Consider the following 24,034-nt stretch of genomic DNA (forward strand, 5'->3'; position numbering starts at 1 on the left):
TATATTTTGTTAACCAAATAGTAGTTAAAGTTATTTCGAAATACGTAATACCCTGTAAATCGTTACGGAGAGAGTACAAGTTTCAAGTGTTTAAATCAAGAAAAGGCCCTGTTAAAATAAAAATAGGGAAAGGATAATAAACTTGCCCATTTCTTGCTGCTTTCCAATTTCACAGGGAAAAGTCTCCAAAATGCCGGGCCCGGGTCACTCCACCAATCATCAAACAGTGAAACGCCCACGCGTCCTATAATAACACCAGTCCCTCCCCCCTCCCGCGTTCTCTCCCCACTCCACCCACCTCGCCGCCCACCCCGTTGACAGCCACCGTTGACCTCGCCGTCCGGCGGGGCCGACTCGCCGCCGGAATCCAACCCCACCGCCACCTCCACCGCATAGACCCCTCCGCACCTCCCCCGAGCTAGCACCGCCCGGTCCATCGGTCTCCTCCGGCCCGCCGCCGCCCCGCCATCCCCCGCGCCGCCGCCCCGCCACTCGAGCCCCACCGTGATGTCCCAGAACCAGTAGCCGACCTCTCCTCGCGCAGCTCCTTCTCCCCCGACCGCCCCATCCATCTCCTCTCGCTCTCGCTACGACGGATCACCTACGTCCTCCTCATGGCGATACGCATCACCGTGTCCTACTCCGGCTACGTGGCGCAGAACCTCGCCGCGTCGCTCGGCCTCCGCTGCGGGGCCTCGGCGTCCTCCTCCGCCGGGTGCCGCTTCCTCCAGGAGGGCGCCTGGCGCCCCTTCTGCATCTTCACCTCCTCCCGCCAGCCCGAGCTCCTCGCCAAGAGCGGCGCCGACCGCCATGACGCCGCCGACGACCACAACCACCCCAAGCCGCTGGCCTTCGCCGCCACCGCCGGAAGCCACTCGCTTTTCCCTTCGCGCGCGTACTCCTCTTCGTCCAAGCAGCCGCAGCCGCCGACGCTCGCCGTGGGGTTGCTGTCGGTGCTCGCCCAGGGCGCGACGGCGGGGTCGTCGACGGCCAGGATCCCCGTCGCCGCGTCTCTGTACGGCTCATCTTCGATCTCGATCGGGCTGTTCAACCCCACGAACCTCCTCCCGTTCCTGCAGAACGCGAAGTGGTTCCCCTGCAGCGACCTTGCCGCCCCCTCGTCGTCTTCTTCCCCTCCTCCCGCGCCGCCGATGCCTTCGGTTCGTCCCTCCAAGAAGGCGTTGATCGGTGCCTCTGGAGCTCCCGCTGCCTCTTCTGGTGGAATTGCGAGGACCATGGGGATGAACAAGAGCAGCTGGTTGTCGAGGTGGGTCAGCTCCTGCTCCGACGACGCCAAGACGGCCCTCGCCGCCGTGACCGTGCCGCTGCTCTACAGCTCCTCCCTCGCCGAGCCGAGGTCCATCCCCTCCAAGTCCATGTACCCCACCTTCGATGTCGGCGACCGGATTCTCGCAGAGAAGGTACTGCTAAAACATTCTGGGAGACCATTCCCCTGATTGTTACTTTGCCGTTTTGCTACTTGGTGTCTGATCTTTGTTGTGACAAATGTGATCTGCAGGTGTCGTACGTGTTCCGGGAACCGGAAATCTTGGACATTGTCATCTTCCGTGCTCCCCTAGCTCTTCAGGTATGGTGGTTTCCTCCAGCCTCTCAAATTTGAGTTATCTGCTCATACTGTTATTCACAGTGAACTTAATGTTTGAAATGCAATGCTGTGGCAGGCTATGGGCTACAGCTCGGGCGATGTCTTCATCAAGAGAGTTGTGGCCAAGGGAGGGGACTATGTCGAAGTAAGCTTTCATTTATCCCAATGCTAGTGCCTTGTGTTTGTTTCTTTGCGTTGTTACCAGTTACTAGTTTGCTGCAAAAAAGCTTGATTCTTTTGCTTGATCTATAACTCTTGTGCACTTGGTTCTTTGATAGGTGCGTGATGGCAAGTTGCTGATCAATGGAGTGCTTCAGGATGAGGAGTTTGTGCTGGAGCCACACAACTATGAGATGGAACCAATGGTATGTTATCTTCCGTGTCTACCACTACGTAGTGCTGTGTCATGATTGTACACTATGCGATCTTTGGAAATATAGTCCTAGCTTGTGGTTGCGCTATACGCTAGGGGTAACGCAACCTTCCACTCTTTAAGCTTGTGGTTGTTGCGCTGAAATGAGATGAACTATGGGATCTAGCTGGCTCGGATAATCTTTACTTGTCATGTCTAAAGAAGAGATCTTTCTAACGAACTGTTATACCTACAAACAAATATGAAGGAATAACACTTGCAAGTGCCACCGCAATACCAAAAGGAGCCTTAGCTGAGCAGATCACATTGAAATGTTTTATTTTCCTAAAGCAAACAGAAGCTGAAATTTAAGAATGAATGGCATCGAAATATCAATTAGGTTACCTAACCGCCTACTAGTAGCAGAGAATGTCTCCATGAACGTTGTGTGTTTCCTTGCAGATATGTACATAAGAATGTGTATAGAGATTTCAACCCTTCCGACTTTGGTGAACTAATCTCTGTTATTATTCTTGCAGCTTGTACCTGAAGGGTATGTGTTTGTGCTGGGAGACAACCGTAACAACAGCTGTGATTCTCACAACTGGTATGCTCCAAAGTCTGAACCAAACTCCATTTGCTCCGAATGTTCCACTATGTAAAATTCAGGTCTAACTTCTTTGTGATCTTTCATATTTCAGGGGTCCACTTCCTGTGAGGAACATTCTTGGGAGGTCCATCTTCCGGTACTGGCCACCGTCGAAGATAACAGATACCATATACCATCCTGATGCAACACTCTGCGCCGTGGGGATGTCATGACAAGCAGTTGCACCGGCGATGCCAGGCAACCAATGTGCAATACCCTTCTACATAGCTTGTGCTCCGCTGATGAGCTGAGCTCCAGTTCCCTTGTTTCGGGCAATTCGTTCATCAGAGCGTTTGTCTGTACAACTGTGTATTCCTGTTGGATCATTTGTGTTTGTTTAAAACAACGAAAAGCTTAGACTTAGCGAGCTCAAAAAAAAGGTCTCGTATATATGTAAAGAGCAGCTGCTGAAGGAGCATTCGGTTGCTTCAGAGCTGGACGATTTTGTTCTGAAGAAGCATTCATTTGTTTCAGAGCTAGCTGGGAGATGTACATTTTTGCTTCATAATTTGTAATGAGAAGTATGTTAACATTAAAAAAATGACGAATTCAATATTTACTGCAACATCTATTTGCTTGTTGCGAAACTGTTGTTGAGGTTCATGAAGTACTGAAGTATGAATTTCATCTAAACCACGAGACGAAGCAGACGGTTAGGCCGGTCTTTTCGTGATTCTAACAAACACCGCAGAGCAGTAGCAAAAACATTAATCCTACACAACTCTCACGGCTGTTTACAAATTCTGAAATTTAGAGACAACATTGGAATACTTATAGTAGAATATTGATAGGCGCGAGTGGAGTCGGATTCATCTGATGTTTCAAGGGGTTCTCGTGCATCACCGCGACGATCATGGGGTCCGAACTTCGGAGAAGGAGCCTTGCCGGTGAAACACACTGAGATGAGTGGTCGGTTACTCGGTTACAAGGGCCTGGATGGCGTAGGCTCATCGTTTCTCTCCTACAATGTTCACTTCAGTTGAAGCTCTGTGGCCGTCTGACGTGGGTGGCTAACTGTTTGGGATGCGCCGACGTGTGTTTCAGGACGATTGCCTCCGTGTCCTCCCCTCAGCTCCACGGTTCTGAAAAATCGGAGTTGTACAAATACATTAAGTTGGTTACGCGGAATAGAAAAACGTGAAGCGACTATAGTTTAAGTCACACTACCACCGACAAATGATCGAAATGTTACACACGCCTTATATTTTTCCTCCCTTCTCTCTCGGGCACATTTCCCAATGTTTAGACTCTTTCCCGATTTGACTCACCGCAATGAGACCCACGCCTGCCGCTACCGAATCGAGGCCACCGGCGAACAAATCGACGCACCTTCAACTAGTTCATTCTCGCCATCGACAACAGCAAGCTTCTGGCGGCAGCGACAAGTTACAACTCGATTTGTGTGGCGGTGAGAACGGATCGGACAAGCTCGACTCTGGCGAAAGGAGGCCTCGATTCGTTCGCTGTTGGCCTCGATTCGGTGGCGGCAGAGGTGATTCGTGATTCGGTGGATTCAAATTGGGGAAGAGTCTGGGAGTTGGGAAACGTGCCCGGGAGAGGAGGAAGGAGAGATAAGACGTGCGTAATGTTTCAGTCACTTATCTGTGGCAGTGGTACGTAAATAAACAACTGCTCCGCATTTTTCTATACTGTGGAACCAACTCCATATATTTATAACACAAAAGCTGAAGCAGTTCAAACTTTTCAAAACGTGGAGCTGAGGGGAGAGAACACCGGAGCACACCTGTGTTCCAGCGTCTGTTGCGGCTGAGGGCTTTGTTGGTGGTCGTTCCAAGGAGTAGTGATAACAATGATGCTTGATTGTAACCTGACAATGGTTTTTATTCACAACGACGTGTGTAGGCTTTGTGTGGGTAGCTAGACCAGCCGCTGTTGCACTATTTTTTTTTCAAAATGGTAGCATTGCTCCAGCCTCTGCATTCAACGATGCATAGGGCCTTTTCTTTATTTTAAGGTTTAGAGTAACAAATTTATAACTTAAGCATCACACAAAGTGGCAGCAAAAATAAGTCATCTAAACCGAAAACACAAGTAGCCTCTATGCATCTTGTATACGTCTAGAATGTTGCCAACCATTCCGGCTAAAGATAGCATGTACGACCGTCATCAGACAATTATGCCCGATATTCATAGGTTCCCGTTGCCTGCTCCACAGGAAGAAGGTATGACCACATATGGATTGAAGAAGCCGCTCTGTGAATCACCTGCAATTTTTTTGGTTTTGCCACTCTGTTAAATACAACATCATTTCGACAATTCCAAATTGCTCAAACTAAAGCGCAAACTCCTACTCGGATTCGACCTTTAGTTTTCTTATCAATCTCACTTAACCAAGTACCAAACAAATTTGTTACATTGGCAGGGGGTGGGATGTTGTATGTGAAGTGTACAACTCGCCAAACAAGGCGAGCAAAAAGGCATGAAACTGGTTACCGTCTCCTTAAAATCACAGAAAACACATTTTGTACACCCATTCCACCTTCTTTTAGCAAGATTAACTTTTGTAAGAATTTTTTTTTATAAAGGAAGCACATGAAGATATTTTGTGGGCATGTTCAGATGTGGGTGTTTTGTGAGGGTTTAGTTAAGTAAGAACTCCTATTTCTCCATAATTCTTTTGTTTTGAAATAGCTTATGGATACATTGATGTGGGCTAGGTCAAGTAAACATATTTTGTGGCACTAGGTATGCTTGTTGTTGTCATTTGATTTGACATTCCAGGAATTTTGTTCAACGTACGTGGGGGGGGGGGGACATACCACCAAGTGGCTGATTGGGTTGACCGCACACTTAGCTTTACTTCTTGTGCTGGTTTGCGAAGGTGAGGCACAAAGCGGGGCACTACTAGGAAAGCCTTATTGCCGGCGCACCAAAAAAGGCTACTACCGGCACACCAGAGCCCGCCGGTGGTAATGTCTTACCACTGGCGCACCAACTGGTGCGCCGGCAGTAACACAAGTTATCCCCGGCGTACCTGGCCTGGTGCGCCGGCGGTATGTTTTTTAATTTTTTTAAGAAAGGTCGATCTAGATCTAGATCTAGCTTGGGTTCGTCTAGCTCAGGTTTTCCTCAAAAACCATGGCGGTGGGCCACCTTGTTGACGTTTCTACACCGAGGAGGAGGAGGAGGTGGAGGAGGATGTGTAGGAGGCCGGAGTTGGATGTGGAGGAGGATGGGGAGGAGGTGGAGGAGGCCGGAGGCAGGAGTAGGAGGAGGTCGATGGAGGAGTCCCGAGGTTGAGGAGGAGGAGGAGGTCATCGTCTTCATCGTCGGAGGTCACCGGAGGAGGAGGAGGAGGTCATCGTCGGAGGTCACCGGAGGAGGAGGAGGAGGAGCCCGTCGGGGAGGAGAAAAGGAGAAGGAAGGAGAAGGAAGGAGAAGAAGAGGAGGAGGAGGGGAGGAGAAGTGGAAGAGGAGGAGGAGGCTAGTTTGTGCCTATATAGTATAGGTTACCGCCGGCGCACCTAGTATCGTGGTGCGCCGGGGGTAATTTTTTCTTTTTTTTTCAACAAAATCTAAAAGCTGAAAAAGTCCTGTTTCTGATTTGAATTTGACGAATCCATTTTTTTTCCAAACGACGTGTAGATACTTTTTGATATAATTTTTTTCCATCGGAGGTCGTATGCAACCAGAATTCCCGTTTTACCGAAAAATGATGCCCTTTTGCATAATATATCGAAATTCATGTTTTTAAATTTTCCATAAAACTGGATGACAAATTTGTCAGGCATTTCAAAGGATTTAATTTTGTGAATTTCTATCATTTTCTTTTATTTTTTTCAAAACTGAAAAGGCGGTCGGGGGGTGGGGAGGGAAAAATGCATCAGCCCTTACTGCCGACGCACCACACCTACATGGTGGTGCGCCGGCAGTAAGGTGCTCCAATTTTCAGTTTGGCATGCAACCTAGTTCACCCTTATCACCGGCACACTAAATTTTTTCTGCGCCGACGGTATTGGATCATCACCGGCGCGGTCGATACACGGTGCGCCGGTAGTATTTACCATCGGCGGACACGTTTTTTGGTGCTCCAGCAATAACGTTTGCGGTTATAGACCTTTTCCTAGTAGTGGGGACATGAGAAACTTCATACCTAGTGCCACGCTATGCGCGACAGAGGCATGATAACCCCAAGTGTACGACAGTTGTAGCACCTTTTAATATGAAAGTATAGGATATCGAACCGCGAGAGAAAGAAGGTCAATATATTTATTATCTCAAGCTAGAGTGTCATAATTCGAGTTATGTATGCGCTGAACAAAATAAATAGTAGAAACTGATTGGGGTTGTTTGAAAATAAAATACGGAAAACAATACACGTAAAGAAGTTTAAAACGGCCCAATCCTCTAGAATGTAAGAGGACTAGGCAAAAAGTTTACTCCCATGAAAACCAAAGATCTGGGTTCATTTGATCTCTCTCTACAATAATGGTGGCAGGGTTATGAGAATTGAAAAAAAAAATTCAAATACAACAACACTCGTAGTTCCATTGTTTCTACTCAGCTGTCATCCCCTAGAAACACCATCGGACAAAGTGGCGGTCACTAATTGTTCTCTAATCAGATTCCGTGCGTTTAGCTCTCTTTTGTCTTTTCTTCTCGACAGTGGAGTGGCCGTGAAATTTTTGTTTTCGCTACACACCCACACGGTTGCAGAAGCATTCGGCCAAGCGAAAGCGCTCACTCCCAATTCACCGTCTCCATCCGTCCATCTCCTTTCGGCCGCACCGCCGATCTCACCATCGCCACACGCCATGAGACAGCACCGGTGCTCTCTAGCCGATCGACAACCATCTACGACCAAGCTAACCATTCTACCTGAAAAAAGAAAGACCATGCTAGGCTAGCCGTGGTACACTCCAAGGTTCCTAGGTGGATCGCGCTTTCGTTTCGTGCTTTCCCAAAACCAAAAAACCAGCACGCACCGACCTCGGTCGGCCTGAAGAGAAGACATGACCAGTCCCGTCTAAGCTTCGCGGAAAGGACAGCAAAATTCGGCTAGGAACAAAAAAGGCAGACGAGGCGTTCGAGTCAGATCCTAATGGGAGTGCACGAACGGAATGGGCGCCACCGGATATACCACCATGGCCTCGACCACAAAAGCAGGGCGAGTTTGGGTTCAGCAGCAAGGTAAAGGCAACGCCATCCTTTCTTCAGAGAAATGGGAGCATCTTTCTGAAACCTTTGTGTGTGTGTGTGTGTGAGGCTTTTCCTACATCTTCCCTGCCCGTCTCATTAGTATTTGGCACGTAGGATCTTTTCTGCTGTCAGCCACTTACTTGGCTGCCCTTTTGCTTGCTCCACGTACTGGTTCCGAAATGCCACCTACTACCACACTGGCACACTACTAATGCATGTACTTTGTTTTTAAGATTGTGGTGTTAAATTCTAAATAGACTCAGTTGTTTGCGCCTACGACTTCAGAAGGAAACAATGCCCAGCGGGATGAGCCCAGCTGCAGCACTAGATAAACGAACGTACCGCGTATGAGAAACAAGAGGTTATGAGGAACAAACGGCTTCCCCGAAAACATTGGGCGATAGGTGTGGGGAAGGATGTATCATGTATGGTCTATTAGCATAACACAAGTGGAATATGACGCATAACTCAAAAAGCATCGCAACGCAAGGTTGGAATCTAAGAGAGATGCAAAGCCTAAAATATGTGACGAGGGGTGAATCCTCGCTTGCCAAGTGTCTTGAACCGTGCAGGGTTACCTGTTGAAGTCAAACTCTATAACCCAAGCCTAATATAAAAAGACACTTGTGTAGCTAAAATAGACTAGACGAAAGCTAAGTTTGGCACAAGATCAATCTTCGAGGACAATCCGACGCCCATGGAAGGGTGCTGGAATGGTGTGGTGTTTATTGATCTGATGTATCTGTTGAATATATTAGCAATTTTTCCCATGATTTAATCAAAGAAAACAGTAGATAAAATATGACTAAAAAATTTGAGATTAAACTAGTCATGCAAATCACCATAGAGTAAAGGAGCAACAAGTCTAAACAGATTGATAAGAGCCAGCAGTCGTCGTCGGCCTCCGTGTCGATGTCGAAGCCAACAGTCGCGCTAGAGCGCTCCCCAAAAACCTTATCGCCTCTCTCCCGTACAGGATCACAAGAGACGGGGTTCCGGAGGCATGCTGTGTGGCAAAAAGAAGAGAGAGAGGCTCGAGGCTTTCCCGCAACCCGTGGCATGGCGAGGCGAGTGAGCGGCGTCGTCGGAGGAGGAGTGCGCGTGTGGTCAGCTCCTATTTCCTCCTTTTATTTCTCTCATACAAATGATATGAAGAGCTCTCCTTATAAGCTGCTCCAACTCTTATTCAACTAGCAATGTGGGACTAAACTTTTGTCCCAGCCCCTAGCCCCTGCCATGCATGAATGGGCCAAATGGGCCTCTAGGATTTATTAGAAATTTATGGACTATTTATTGTGTTGATCCAATGTGGACCAAAATTTCAACAATATCTGTACACCGTGGTAGGCTTGTCGTCGACGATACCATAATAGTACCCGGGGAGGAGGACACCCGTAAAAGATGTCTCCCAAATGTAAATGGACACTGAGCGACCGTTTTCGTCCGCCGTGATCGAAAATGCGTCTGGGCCCTGCTCCAGCGGGGCGACGCAAAGTGACCGGCCCGTCCGCGGAGACGCAAACCTGGCCCAAATATGCGTCAGGTTTGTGTCTCCGCGAACGTTGCGCGGACGCGCCGAGCGTCCTCCATTTCTTACCCGGTCCCGCAAGTCAGGGACAGCGAAATCGACCACTTCGTTTTGCTTCTTTTCCCCCTTCTTTGCTGCCCTAGTGCGACGCCACCACCCCAACCCCACCCGCCGCCGTCCCACCGTAGCGCCGCAGTACTCGACGTCGGTTCCGTTGTCGCCGCGCGGGAGAGCAGGATCGTACTCGCGGTTGGCTCCGGCGCGTACCTGCCGGCTGTTTTGGGGCCAAACGTTGCCGGTTTCGCCGCCTTTCCGCGCCGCCCACGACTTGTTCGGTCAATTGCGCCGGTAGGTTTCTTCCCCTTTTTTCGGCGCTATTTGTGCGCCGCCATTGATCAACAGCTCGTACCCACGCAGATGGACATGTGAACATTGGCTGGCCATGAAGATCATGCCTAGAGGAATACTATCTTATTTTCATGTAGACTTTTTAAAATTTAAATGTAATAACTAGGACTTCCTTGAATTCCTTATTTTGTTGTTTGGAAACTTCATAATTGATGCAAACACGGAAATGCGTCGGGCCGCTGGAGCCACCCTAGATGCAAACGGACGCGCGGACAAAAACGGTCTGTCTCGCGTCCGCCGCGCGACGCAAACGGACGCTGGCGGACACCGAAATGCGTCGCGCCGGAGATGCCCTTATGCTAATATATGGTCTTCCCAAAATATGGAGATCCAGAATGTCAAAGAGTAACGCTGTTCATCCAAATGTTTTTGTTGTACTAGCTCGCAATAAAACCTTCTTCATGGATTCCAATCGATCATCAAGAGTATATACCAAATCTACGGTTCTACACACATGGGATTATTTCTTGGTTGAAATTTTGAAAATTGTAAAACTCTTTTTTGAATAACAGCAGGAGAGCTGCTGTGTTCATTGCATTAGAAGAAAAAGATACAGAGACCAAAAACTACTCAGTTTATTGAAGGAAAACCGAGCGAAAACCTTTACATCAACAAAAGCACCGCTAGACATAAAGGGCGCCAGGAAGGCTAGGAGCGAAACAAACAGAAAAGCACACCACCGGGGCAAGCAATGTCAACGAACATCATCGTGGTGCTTACGATGGGACGGCTTCGACTTCATTGCAACAACACCAAGGTCACTCCAATCATGTCGCATCGATCACATTTGCCACGAGTTTGTTCGCCGACTTCAACAACACCACAGAGAGAAGACATAACCGAAGGGAGACGGCATGTGCCGCTCCGGTATTGAGAGGGCGGAAAACAGGACTCGTCTAACGTTGTCTGCATGTCGAGAGTGCTCTTGCTATCGCCACCACGGGGCAACCCCACGATCACCGCAGACTCCAAGAACGTCCGCCATTTGATAGTGCCCGGCCAACCGCTTGACCGCAGTCCAGGTGCTCCCATCAGCACTAAGTCTCCAAAACGATGCTTCCAACGAAGTCGCGACATCGATGATGCCGCCATCGCCAATCCGACAAGCGGATTTAGGTTTTCACCCAAAGACAAGAACCAAGAGTGGGAGAGGTGCACGATCTCCTCAGTGACGCCTTCAACAAGGCGAACGACACCCAACAGTGACGTCGTCACCAGCACCGATGGAAGTCGAGCAAGATTTTCATTCGGAGTTGCGCACCTCACCGGAACCTGAGTTCCTGGCACACCTCAGTCACACCCGACCGTTCCACATACCTCGCCGGAGCACCATCAAAAGACGCCTTCATGACCAGCACCTCCGCTGGCAACCAAGAGCCTGCGTGCACCGCACCTACTTCCAGCCGTCAACCAGGCAGCCTGCAAACTGCCTCTGCCGCCAGGGGCCCAGATCTGGAGCAAGGACCGCTTGGCCATTCGCTCGAATAGGAGCCCGCCCTCCGCCCTAGCCAGCAAGGAAAAAACGCCGCCCCACCATGACTGGAAGCAGCCGGAGCAGTGCATCACGCCACCACGGAAAGGCGCGGCCCGGGCTGCCCAGATCCGGCCCAATTGGGCCCGCACGGCCAGGCGCAGAGCAGCACGCCAGAGCGCCGCACCTGCCGACCTCCATCGCCCCGCCTGGACTGCCGCGTCCCGACCCACATCCGCACCGACGCCCGCTTGGGTGAGGCCGTTCACACCCGCGCCGACACCGTCCGCGCCGAGCAGCAGCCTCTCTTCGCCGGCCACAGCCACCACAGCCCGGGGCCGCCGCCCCGGCGGCCAACCGCTCCGACGCCCGCGTGAGCGCGGCCGGCCTCGCCGCACCAACGGCCGCTTGGCCGCGGTTGGCCTCGCCTGCACCGACGCCCGTTTGGGCGCGGCCGGCTTCACCCGCACCAACCAACGCCTGCTTGGGCTCGGCTGGCGTCATCGAAGGAAGGAGCTTGCACCGTCGCTACGGGGAGAAGACCCGCCGCCACCGGCCACCGCACGGGCTTTGCCCGTCCGCATCCACCAGCGGCGGCGGGGGAGGACCCAGGGGGAGGGGGCGGCTAGGTGGTGCTGATCTGGGGCTCCGCTAGAGCCGCTCCAGGAGGAGCGACGCGGGGGCTGAGGGGGTCTTCAGCCGCTGTCGCCGTCTCCCCGGAGCTTTTAGGAGAAGTCGAAAATTGCAAAACTACACAAGGTTTTGATGTATAGTAGAAAATGGGATATTGGTGGATCCCGTTTGACGCCTTGACATGTTTGCATTCTGCCAAGAAAGGAAGAAGACCATGCTAGTCGCATTAAACACTCAGTTCCTAGGTGGATCGTGCTTACCGAAAGGCAAAATACCACCGACCTCGACCTGGAAAGGCACGAGCCGGCGACGACAACCTAGGTCCTACAAATTCTGAGCTGTCAGAGAAAGACACCGAGTACTATTTCTTAGCAGAAACAGAAATTGCATTGTACATGCGAGCCCTGCTTACGAGCTAAGGGCATCTCCAGCCGGCGCGACGTATTTTGAACGTCTGAAATATTCGTTTGTGTTGCGCACAGCGCCGGTTTTGAGATTCTGAGGGCCCTGGGCGAGACTAAAACTCGGGACCCTTAACATAGACACCACGACATCAATAATGAACATATACGTAAAAAATATGTTGTCAATAACATTTAAATGCATCCAAAGATAATATCATATCTAATAATTTATATATATTACCTTAAAAATTTCTTGCATCATAAATATCATAAGTATAAATCGGTTGTTCATCAACACTAGCAGACTTTCGTACATGTGCATTAGATGAATCAACTACCTTCTTAGAGCCACTTACATTGTTCTCACCAAATCGACAAGACGACGAGACCATTAAAAATTCAGAATTAGAGGAAAATTACTTCGAAATAAAAGAGTATTTTTAGTGGGCAGCCGCGAACTATTGCCGGCGGCGGCGAATGGCGATGGGGATCGTTGATCGGTCGGGCAGCCGACTATGTTGTGCTCGGTGCGCCGCTCGCTGCCTCCCTGGTGGTCGATCCATCGATGGTGGCCTTGCAAGTTGCAGGACAACAAAAGAGCCGAAGAGGACACTTGACTGATGAGGAATTCAAGATCGAGGGCTGTTCAGGATTGATCAATCCCCCGTGACGAGGAGGAGAAAAGGTTGTGAACTACTATTGAGTCGTCTACTCGTCTTGGAACCAGGGTCTGCGTGGAATACGATGGGAAATCGAACTACTCCCTAGATCGACCGAGAGTTCCTCATGTTAAGTTTTAGTCAGTTATGCGAGACTGAAGCTCCACTAGTTCACGTTCAAGGTTCAACCAGCAGCCCATAGGCTTTTTCTTTCAGCTGGCCTAGCAATGTATATACGAATACATGGGATGGGCCCCCCAGATTTTTTGGGCCCTGGGCGGGCGCACACCCTGCCCACCCCTTAGGGCCGGCCCTGGTTGCGCAGCGGACGCGAGACAAATCGTTTTTATCCGCGCGTCCGTTTGCACATAGGGGTGACTCCAGCGGCCCGACGTATTTCCGCTATTGCATCAATTATGAAGTTTCCAAACAACAAAATCAGGAATTCAACGAAGTCATACTTATTACATTTAAACTTTTAAAAGTCTACATGAAAATAAGATAGTATTTCTCTAGGCATGATCTTTATGGCCAGCCAATGTCCACTGATGCTCAATCAGACTCGTCTGCAGCTGTTTGCAGACGTTCTTGTTAGTAACTTCTACATTCATATGTAGATAGTCCTGCCAAGATGAAGCTTCAGGAAGTGGCGCCACCAGCTCACCTTGGAATTTCCAGTGGTTCTCATTGCGGCCATCAAGACGCTCGTTCTCAACGATCATGTTGTGCATGATCACGCAGCATGTCATCACCTCATGCATGGTCTTCAGCGACCATGTTCTTGCCAGGTGACGGACAATTTCCCACCGGGCTTGGAGCACACCAAATCCGCGCTCCACATCTTTCCTGCAAGCCTCTTGCATCTTGGCAAACCTCCTCGTCTTCTCGGAGTTTGGATTACGGACAGTCTTCACCAATGTGGCCCGATCGGGGTAGATGCCATCAGCAAGATAATATGGCTTGTCATATGCATTTCCATTGATCTCATAGCTCACCCGCGGAGCTTTGCCTTGCATGAGCCGGTTGAAACCGGTGATCGGTGCAACACATTGATGTCATTGTTGGAACCGGCCATGCCAAAGAATGAATGCCAAATCCATAAATCTTGAGATATGACAGCTTCAAGAATGACAGTCCGTCCCTCCTCATGCCCGCTGTACGCAACCTGCCATCCCAATGGACAGTTTTTCCACTCCCAGTGCATTTATGCTGCCAATCATTTTCGGGAACCCTCTAGACTCGTTGATAGACAGGAGCCGCCTTGTATCCTCAATAGTTGGCTCCCTACAGTAATACTCTCCGAACACGACAATCACGGCTCGGCAAAACCTGTACATGGCCTCAAGGCAGGTGCTCTCACCCATTCGAAGATACTCATCGAATTATATCCGCATCCATTCCATATGAGAGCATGCGAATAGCCGCGGAGCATTTTTGGTACGAGGTGAAGCCTAGCGCACCTGTTGCATCGGGCCTGCATTGGAAGTAGGGGTCATAGTTTCTGACACCCCGTAGAATGACCAAGAACAAGTCCCTTGACATCCTGTACCGGCGCCGGAATTTTTCCGGGAACACCCGGATTGGTGAGGTGGAAGTAGTCCTTGTGGAGGCGGGCCTGCCCTTCCACTCTGTTGCGCGGCAGGTTTTTGGAGCGCCCCTTCACAGAGCCCCGGTGCTCCGGCCCCGGGTTTGAGGTAAACTCGTGGATCATGGAGGCTGCAGTAGTTGCCAATGTCTGCGTCGACTGATCGGACTCCTCGTCGGAAGAGGAGTCAACGACCTCCGCGCGGAACTTGTCCAACATCTGCCAAATGTCCATCTGCGTGGGTACGAACTGCGGATCAATGGCCGCGCACAATAGCGCCGAAAACACGAGTAAGAAACCTACCGACGCAATTGACCGAACAGGTCGTGGGCGGCGAGGCCGAACGGCGCAACCGGCAACGTTTGGCCCCAAAACAGCCGACAGGTACGCGGCGGAGCCAAGCCCGATTATGATCCTGCTCTCCCGCGCGGCGACAACGGAGCCGACGACGAGTACTGCGGCGCTGCGGCGGGACGGCGGCGGGTGTGGCTGGGGTGGTGGCGTCGCACTAGGGCAACAAAGAAGTGGAAAAAGAAGCAAATCAAAGCGGTCGATTTCGTTGTCCCTGACTTGCGGGACCGGGTAAGAAATAGAGGACGCTCGGCGCGTCCGCGCACCGTCCGCGGAGACGCAAACCTGGCGCATATTTCGGCCAGGTTTGCGTCTCCGCGGACGGCCCGATCACTTTGCGTCGCCCCGCTGGAGCAGGCTCCAGACGCATTTCCGGTCACGGCGGGCGAAAACGGTCGCTGAGCGACCATTTACGTCGCGCCGCTAGAGATGCCCTAATGGGCTCATCTTTTCCCCGAAACATTGAGCTTTCCCCGTGCATACCTAAATCGGGGGATTCAAGGCCATCTTACATGCTGTGAATCATTAGTTACGAATGCAACAATAATATTTTTATATGTTTTAAAACTATAATTTTATAAATTAGTGGCTAAATTATGCATCAAAGACTGCGCAAAAATTGCGTGATTATATTTTGGAGCGGAGGAGTATATTATTAAAGTTATTTTACACATGAAAGAAGTTTTAAACACTTAAAAGAACTGCGGTTAAATTATTTTAGAGCATCTCCAACCATGTCCCTGGGAAGGCCTCTAGGACATCTTTTTTTTCATCCGGACGGACGAAAACTGCCCAGTCACACCCCCAGCTTCTCGTTTTCGTTCGGATTTTGGCCTAAATCCGCCCGGACTCTCCAAACCATCCTCTGTTTCCCGGGGTGCTGCCGTGGACTACGGATGGAGCAAATTCCACGCTCTGGCCCGCGTGTCTGTGCCGCGCTCTGGTCCGCGCAAATTCCCTGAGACGGCTGGAAAATCGTTACTCCCCATGCTAAAAATAAGTCCAACCTGGACCAATATCCATCCGGATTGTGCCCGGGGGCCCCCAACGGCTGGAGATGCTCTTAGTATCTCCTAACTTCTTTGTATAGATAATTTACATATATAAAAGCAAGGGTGAGATGTGGGGCCGCACCAAGGCCTACTAGTAAACTACAAACTCGGTCATGCAAACTCTAGTCCCATCATTTTGTATCACAATGGGACATGAACACCATTCTTCTCCAACGAGTACCATTACTAGAAAAAGGCCTAGCGTGAGATCACTAGTAGTGGCGCACCTCTCGAGTGGTGATCCACTGCTAGCAGTGGCGCACCACTAACAGGTGCTCCACTGCTATCAAAATACTAGTGGCGCACCATAGCAACCATGCTGTCATTGCTATATTTTTTCTGATCTATCCCCACCCTAGACTTATCAGTGCTATTGGCGCACCTATAAGTAGTGCTCCATTGGTAAGTACTCCCTCCGTCCGCAAATAAGTGTACACACGGGTTTTCCAAGAAAAATTATGAAGTGGAGTGAAAAATGCATTGGGAAGATGCATCTCTCATCTTTAATACTTTCACCCCCAATGAGCTAAGTGCATGTAGAAAACAAGGAGAACATATGCTCAATATTATTGGGTTTGATTTCCGTGCGATGAGAGAGAAGCAATTAAAATGCATTGGGAAGATAGGAGTACACTCTTTTGTGGATAAAGTTTAGAGCTAGATGTCCACTTATTTGAGGACGGAGGGAGTATGGGGCTAGGTTATAAATTAGATTCAGGGTTAGCAGTGGCACACCACATATATGTGCGCCACTTCTACCTCAAATAGCAGTGGGGTATGTATATGTGGTGCGCCACTGTGCTGCACACCCATCACGCACGTGCCTCCACGCCACGCGCACAGTCCCCACCACGCACACGCCTCCATGCCACGCGCCCCCACCACGCACACACCCAATCCCCACCGCACCACAGATGCTCCCTCCCCCCCCCCCTCAGAAAATTCCTCTCTCTAATAATTCTCTCCACCCTGACGCTCCCTCCCTCAGAAATTCCTCAACTCTCTCCCTCAGAAATTCCTCTCCTCTCTCCCTCATAAATTCTTCTTCATCTGCGCCTCCGTCGGGTCGCGCCGCCCGTCGGGCTCCGCCGCTGCCCTGGTCCTCTCCCCCGCCGCCTGCCCCTAGCGCTCTCCGGCCCAGACAAGGTCGACGCCGGCTTCCTGCATCTCGGACCTCGATGTCGCGTCGCGCCGCCCGCCGGTCTCTGCCGCTGCCCCTGGTCCTCTTCCCCGCCGCCCGCATTTGGTGCTCTCCGGCCAAGACAAGGTCAGTGCCGGGACCAACTCGCCGCCATGGAAAGCCGCGGGAGACACCGCGTCGAGGTCTTCTCCGTCGCCTTTCATGCGGCGCCCGCAACCACAAGTCTGCGCCCTTCATCTCCAGGTCAACCACGCCCGCGCCCACAACCAGAGGTGCCGCAGCGCGTGGAGGAGCGTGTGCACCTTTCCGGTGGCGGCGCCGCCATGGAGTAGGACCAGTAGCACGTGTGCGCGGACACGAGGAGCCGGAGGAGGTTCATGGCCTGAGCGCGATGGACGGGCAGCGCCGCGAGGAGCACGTAGATGGGCAGAAGGACTTGATTGCTTTTCGTTTTTAGTTTTAGGGTTTTTTCTGTAAATATTCATTGTAATTTTAGTTTAACTGCTCTGTAAATTAATTAATTAGTGTAATGCTTATAGGACGACATGGTCTGCATAGCTTTTGTTTTAAACCCTAGTTAAATGAGACCCACCGCTGCCACAACCAGGTCCCATGTGGCCTTTTTCATTTTTTAATTCATTCGAATAAGTAGTGGGGCATCCTATAGCTACAACTTGGCGCACCTTATACCTACAACAGTGGCGCACCCAATTGATTACATGTGGACACTGCTATATAACTTAGTAGTGACGCATTGCGAAGTGTGTCACTGCTAGCTATTAACAGTGGCGAGATAGTAGTGACGCATAGAGGTGCGCCACTGATAGCCAAAACCATTGCGCCACTAATGAGCAGTTTCCTAGTATTGTACCTACCCACAATTTTTTTAGTTCTAGTAAAAATTAAGACATACATTTATCATTTTTATACAAAACATTTTCACTTTTAAAACTATTATATTCACTCAAGATATGATTCTAAGTATTTGGTTATAAATTATACTTGGCAAAATCAACCATGTAATTTTTTTTTATGAAACATTAACTTTTGTTATTTAACGTTACCGTCAATTCTGGATAATCCACTAGTGCTATCTTACCACATCAAAAATTATTATGAGATATTGAAGTGGCAGTGTTGTTAGTTGTTTACTTTTTCTAGGACAAACTCTTATAACTATTTGGCTAAACTAGGATATTTTTAGATCAGATGAAGTAAAAGAGAAACAAAATTGTATGTCTTCAAGGATTAATCTGTGTCACAGTCTGAATACAAAATTAAGATATGTGATTATATCTATATCGATAAATATCTTGGTAGAGAGCTCTAAAGCTAGCGGGGCTTTCTAGAATGCATGGTTTTTCTATTTTAGTGTAAATAGAAAGAAGAAAGAGTATACTAAATAGAAATCCAAGAAGATACAATATATCTATAAATGTGTTGACCTAAAATTGATGCATTTCTCATTTATCGGTGTCTTTCATGACTAAATATACCTTTCATGTTCATGGGTTGAACAATTTTCTGGCGTCACCTGCGTATTGTGACTTTGGGTAGATGTTGGTTTTGCCATTTTAATATAACCACCAGTGATTTTGCATCTACGTTTGTTAAGAATTTTTAACATGATAATCAATACTAGCAATATTGATATATAACCATCAATGTTTTTGCATCTAAATGTGTTAATATTTTTTAACACGATATGTGTAAATGCTGGTAGAATATATCTTTTGTTGCACTTTAAACGTCCTAACATTCTTATATGCATTTTTTAATAGTCCTCATGTTCAAGTTTTGCCTCGGGCCCTCAAAATCTTAGAACCGGCCCTAGATGTTAGCTTTGCCATATTGAAATGACTACATACATGACATAAATTTAGTAGACTACAAATCGATGATGATGAGAACTAAGCACACACACTCTTCTATCTTTGGCGATGTTAGGTTTGTATCAATGTATCTTCTGCCCAATAAAGTGAGAATTGGTGTACCACATATATTAAACCTTATGATAGTGCATGCAATATCAATTTATCACACGTACACGCATCTAAGGGATGAGCTAGGATTATTGAATCTCAAGGTCCATAGAGTTCCTTGTTAAAAAAATCCCAAAAGATATATATTTGAGTCGAAAATAATCCAAAGACATCCTAATATGTATATTTAGAATGCACTATAATTCTACTGGATTTTATGGAAAATTATCCTCAAATACGATCTTCCCAAAATATGGTGATCTAAAATGGCAAAAAGTAACAATATTCACAATTATAAATCAACATTTTTCGTTGTACTAGCTTGGAATAAAACCATCTTCCATGGATTTCGATCATCACAAGTGTACCCACCTACACATGAGATCATTTCCTCATTGAAATTTTGAAAATTGCAAAACTACACGAGGTTTTGATGCATAAATTATAAAGCGTCATTTTTTGCTTGGGCCTTGGTCAGTCACCCTTCTTGTCCTTTCCCAGGATGTAAGCGGGATCCCACCAATATCCAGCTTCTAGTTTATTTCAGGATTTTAGCTCAAACTTTAGGCTTTGAACTAAAATCTTAAAATATACTAGAAATGGGATATTGGTGACCCCGTTTAACACCTTAACATGTTACTAGCATTCTGCCAAGAAAAAAAGAAGACCATTCTAGCGGCAGTACACACTCCTGAGTTCCTAGGCGGATCGTGCAAAACACCACCGATCGACCTCGACCTGAAAAGGCATGACCCGTCTCAGCGTCGCTAAAAGGACAGGAAAATTCGGCCAGGAACAGAAGGCAGAGGAGGGGTTCGAGTCAGAGTCCACGAACGGAATGTATGGGCGCCACAAGATATACCACCATTGTCTTGGCCGCAAAAGCAGGCGAGTTGTGTACGCTCAGCACCAAGGCAACGCGATGCTTTCTTCAGAGAAAAGGGAGCGTGTTTCTGAAACCTTTGTTTGTCAGATAAAGCTTTACGACATCTACCCGTATTCGTATTTGGCACTAGGATCTTTTCCACTGTCAACCACATACTAGGCTGCCCTTTGCTCCCTCCACGTACAGGATCAAAAATGCCAAGTACTACTCCAGTACACTACCAATGCATGTTATTTTTGCTTAGAAGATAGTGGTTTTCATACTCCAACTAATGCCTGTACTTGGTTATCTGATATCAGTCTTGCTTGTCAGGAGAGTGGATGTACAAATACAACATCTAAGTTCAAATCCTGATGAACGCGAATTTAGGTTCCTATTAATACTTGAGGTGGCCGCCTCCTCCTCTCCCGCCCCCCTCCCGGGCGGCGGCGGAGGATCTACCCGCCCCGCTCCGTGCAGCCGCCCCCGGATCGCCGCACCTCAGTCGCCGTTGCTGCCGGACTCGGCCCCAGCCCCGGCCTGGCCACAGCCCCGGCCCCGGCCTCGGCCACGACGGCGGTGGCGGCGCACCTTCCGTCGAACGACGAGGGGGAGGAGAGGTTTCCACAGTGGCGTTCCATGGGAGGTGATGAAGCGCCGGTGGAGGAAGTTGGACGGCACGGCTACTTGACCAGGGCCTGATGCTCTCCGTCGGTAGCCATGGAGGATTCGGTGGAGCTGTGGCGGCCTCCGCCCCGGTGATGATGGACTTGGGTTTCTAGGAAGGAGGACATAGCGAATCAACAAACCGGTCAACTAAGCTAGGCAGCCGACAAATATTATGAACATGGGTGAATCGCCGAGATTGTATTATGTCGAACTAGGGTTACATTATGTCTCCTCTAATTGAATATGTCTACTCTCGGTGGCTCCTCCCAACCCTTATATAGCGGGCTAGGTCTCAGAGTCCACCTCGAGGTCGAGTTACATTACAAGTCGGTTCACCAGATGTGGGCTTAGCTTTCCTAACGTAGTATCTTTGGCTCCATTTGGATTTCTTTGTGGGCATTGTTCTACTGATTCTTGGGCTTTGTACCAAGGACTGTAATGTTGAGGACCCGATATGGAATACCCATGTCATTAGCCAAAGGTGAAAATAGATCCGAAAACCAGAAAGAAATTTATGGAAATGCTTGAGAGAACACCGACACATGTGGCTAATAGGCAATCAAACTATGAGCACTCCATTATGAAGTCGTACAAAAAAAATGCAGCGGATGAAATGTAGTGCAAGCGGGAAAAAATTTCCCCAGCCAGGAGAATATGAAAGACAATCGTTGCCCCCGCTCAATGTGTTTTCCAATAAGGAGTCAACAGAATATGTCGAGAACATTGCTAGAGATCTTGGTATGACTATTGAACAATTGATAGGCAAGGGAGATATCCCCAAGGCTGAAATAGCATGGAAATTTTCTCTCGGGGAGTGTCTAGTCAGACATGAGCAGATCCCGCATCTACCAACACAAATACGAAGATTGCATGAGTGGTACATAGAAGTCTCAAAGGATGGGCGAGCCACGCTCATGGTGGCACTTCAAACAAAGCATTACTTCTGTGACAACCAGATATGTATTATGCTTGAAGAACTTTTTTGGTTATACAATCAAGACTCTTGTCAGTAGCTATTGTATGTATGTGCTTTATTTCTGTAATTAAGTCTCTACCTCAGCTCGTTCATTGCCATTAATTATCCTTACTATATAATTTTTTGTATGCTATTATGCAGAATGAAGATTCTCGAATGCAAAAGACAGAGAATCTATTACATTGGGTTCATCGACCCATATACCAATCATTTTCTTACGGTAGAAAACCATGCCAAGAACATAGAGGCTAACTTGCTAATGTTTTTAATTAAACAAAATGAAAGAACGGAAATACTATTTCCTAACAACTTCTTGTGAGTGTTACTGTCTTGTACATATTCTATTTTCCTTACTCGATGTTTAGTGTAATTGATGATTTATGCATGCATGCGTGTATAAACGTGTGCATGTTTCATTGGATTCTGCTGAGCATTCAAGTTGACGCTGGAATGGTTGATGTCATGGACCCATTACAGAAAGACCCTTAGAGCATGAGAGCATCGTTTATATGCTCCAGAGGTAATTCCAATCATTATCGCACCATATCAGCCTCTTTCGTTCATTTCCTGATATCAAGTAATTGCTAACTCCTTTATTAATTTTCTTTGCCGGACATGGTTTGGAAACAATTCATCAAGGAGGTTGTCGGTGAATGGAAATCGGAGCTACGTTTTTTACTGGTCCTGGTAAGTAGTACTAGGTCCGCACATCACTTTAATTATAGTTTCAATACCATTATCATGCTTACTATTATTTGATTGAATTCTATTCTCGTACAGTGGTTGAGCCAGGAATAGGGGTCTAATTTATGTGCATACTACGTTGGCGAGTTCATTCACATGACGACTAGTGAGCAGAGCGGAGATGTAAAACAAATTCAAGTACGTAAATAATAATCACAATTTTATTTATTACCATCAATTGTGTTGAGTTTGATTCAAAAGAAATTTACGATAGTTTTATATATATACAAATAACTCATATATTCATATTGATCTTCTTCTTAAAGATCGTAAGGATGCGGGACCAGCTTCTACCTAATTACCGCGTACAATCAATTTAAAAGGAATTGAAGGTATTTCTTTTGCTTACAGAGGTCATATATCCAGCCAGAGAATACCATTGCATGTAATTTAGTGATATCCATGTAGTTAGACAGATAATACACCAAATTATAAATAAATAAATATATATATATTTATGCTCGATCGTAAGAGAAATTATATTATATACGCATCGTGTACAGTATGTAGTAGCGTTGAATATGTATACAAAAACTTGTTTGAAATGCAAAAAACTGAAACACAAAATGAAAAAGAATTGAATGGAAAACACAAGATGAAAATGGAAAACAGAAAATAAATGTGCTAAACCCTAAACCCTAGCGCGTCCTTTAGTCCCGGTTGGGGCACCAGCATGCTACCGCAGCCACGTGGAAGACCTTTTGTCCTAGTTTGTGGCCAACATGGACTAAAGAGGGGGGCTTTAGTCCCGATTCCGTAGTCCCGGTTAGAAAACAGGGACTATAGCCCGTTCCCAACCGAGACTATAGCCCTTTTTTCTATGTGCCACTTAGATTAACTACACTATTATTCTTGCATGCAAATATTAAAGTTGAATTTAAATACTAGATATTGGTAAAACTTAAAAGAATTAAAAGTCAATTATCATTTAACTTGAATTAAATAGTAACTCAAAATTCTGGATTGTCACAATCTGTGGCCACCCCATACTAGGTATTAGTGTTTGGTAAAATAAACCACATACCCAGTCATGCCAACTCTAGTTCCGTCACTTTGCATCACAAAGGAACACGAACGCCGTTTTTCTCCAGCAATTACTTGCCCAGGAAATTTTGGTCATAGGGTGAGTTATGAAATACATTTATCATTTTTATACTAAACATTTTTTACTTTTAAAATCATTATATTTTCTCTCAATATATGATTCGTAGTGTTTGGTTATAAATTATACTTGGCAAAATTTACCATGTCACAAATTATAATGATACATTACTTTTGTTATTTATCGTTATCGTCAATTGTGATAATCCACTAGCGCTAAATGAACCACATCACAAATTATTACGAGATATTGAAGTGGAAGTGTTGTTAGTTGTTTACTTTTTCTAGGACTAACTCTTATAACCATTTGGCTAAACTAGGATTTTCTTGATCGGATGAAGTAAAAGAAAAATAAAGTTGTATGTCTTCAAGGATTAATCCTTGTCACTGTATTTATTCAAAATAAAGATATGTGGTTATATGTATATCGATAAATATCTTGATAGAGAGCTCTCTATAGCTAGCAGGGCTTTCTTGAAACGCATGGTTTGTCTATTTTAGTGTAAATATATAAAGAAGAAAGAGTATACTAAACATTAATCCAAGAAGATACAGTATATCTATAAAGGCTTTGACCTAAAATTGACGCACTTCTCATTTCTTGGGGTCTTTTCATGGCCATGGGTTTAGCAATATGCTAGCATCACGTGCCTACTTTGCGCTTTGGGAATATGCCGGTTTTGCCATTCTGCAAGAAC

At 47.4% G+C, this 24,034-nt stretch overlaps 1 protein-coding gene across 1 annotated transcript; it reads left to right on the forward strand.

Annotated features, from left to right (window-relative positions):
- The first annotated feature begins 294 nt into the window (after positions 1–294).
- LOC124653799 (thylakoidal processing peptidase 1, chloroplastic-like) lies at positions 295–3,174 on the forward strand. Its single transcript, XM_047192865.1, has 6 exons — positions 295–1,421; positions 1,520–1,588; positions 1,683–1,751; positions 1,885–1,971; positions 2,498–2,565; positions 2,660–3,174. The coding sequence occupies exons 1-6, from the start codon at positions 615–617 to the stop codon at positions 2,778–2,780; spliced, it is 1,221 nt and encodes a 406-aa protein (XP_047048821.1). The 5' UTR covers positions 295–614; the 3' UTR covers positions 2,781–3,174.
- The last annotated feature ends 20,860 nt before the right edge of the window (positions 3,175–24,034 follow it).

This window comes from Lolium rigidum, chromosome 5 (genome assembly GCF_022539505.1).
Source record: "Lolium rigidum isolate FL_2022 chromosome 5, APGP_CSIRO_Lrig_0.1, whole genome shotgun sequence".
In the NCBI taxonomy this organism is placed as follows: domain Eukaryota; kingdom Viridiplantae; phylum Streptophyta; class Magnoliopsida; order Poales; family Poaceae; genus Lolium; species Lolium rigidum.

Coding starts and splice junctions, on each gene's coding strand:
- LOC124653799 (XM_047192865.1), top strand. CDS start 615: ATGGCGATACGCATCACCGTGTCCTACTCCGGCTACGTGGCGCAGAAC. Junction 1,422..1,519: donor ACCGGATTCTCGCAGAGAAG/GTACTGCTAAAA, acceptor TGTGATCTGCAG/GTGTCGTACGTGTTCCGGGA. Junction 1,972..2,497: donor ACTATGAGATGGAACCAATG/GTATGTTATCTT, acceptor TTATTCTTGCAG/CTTGTACCTGAAGGGTATGT.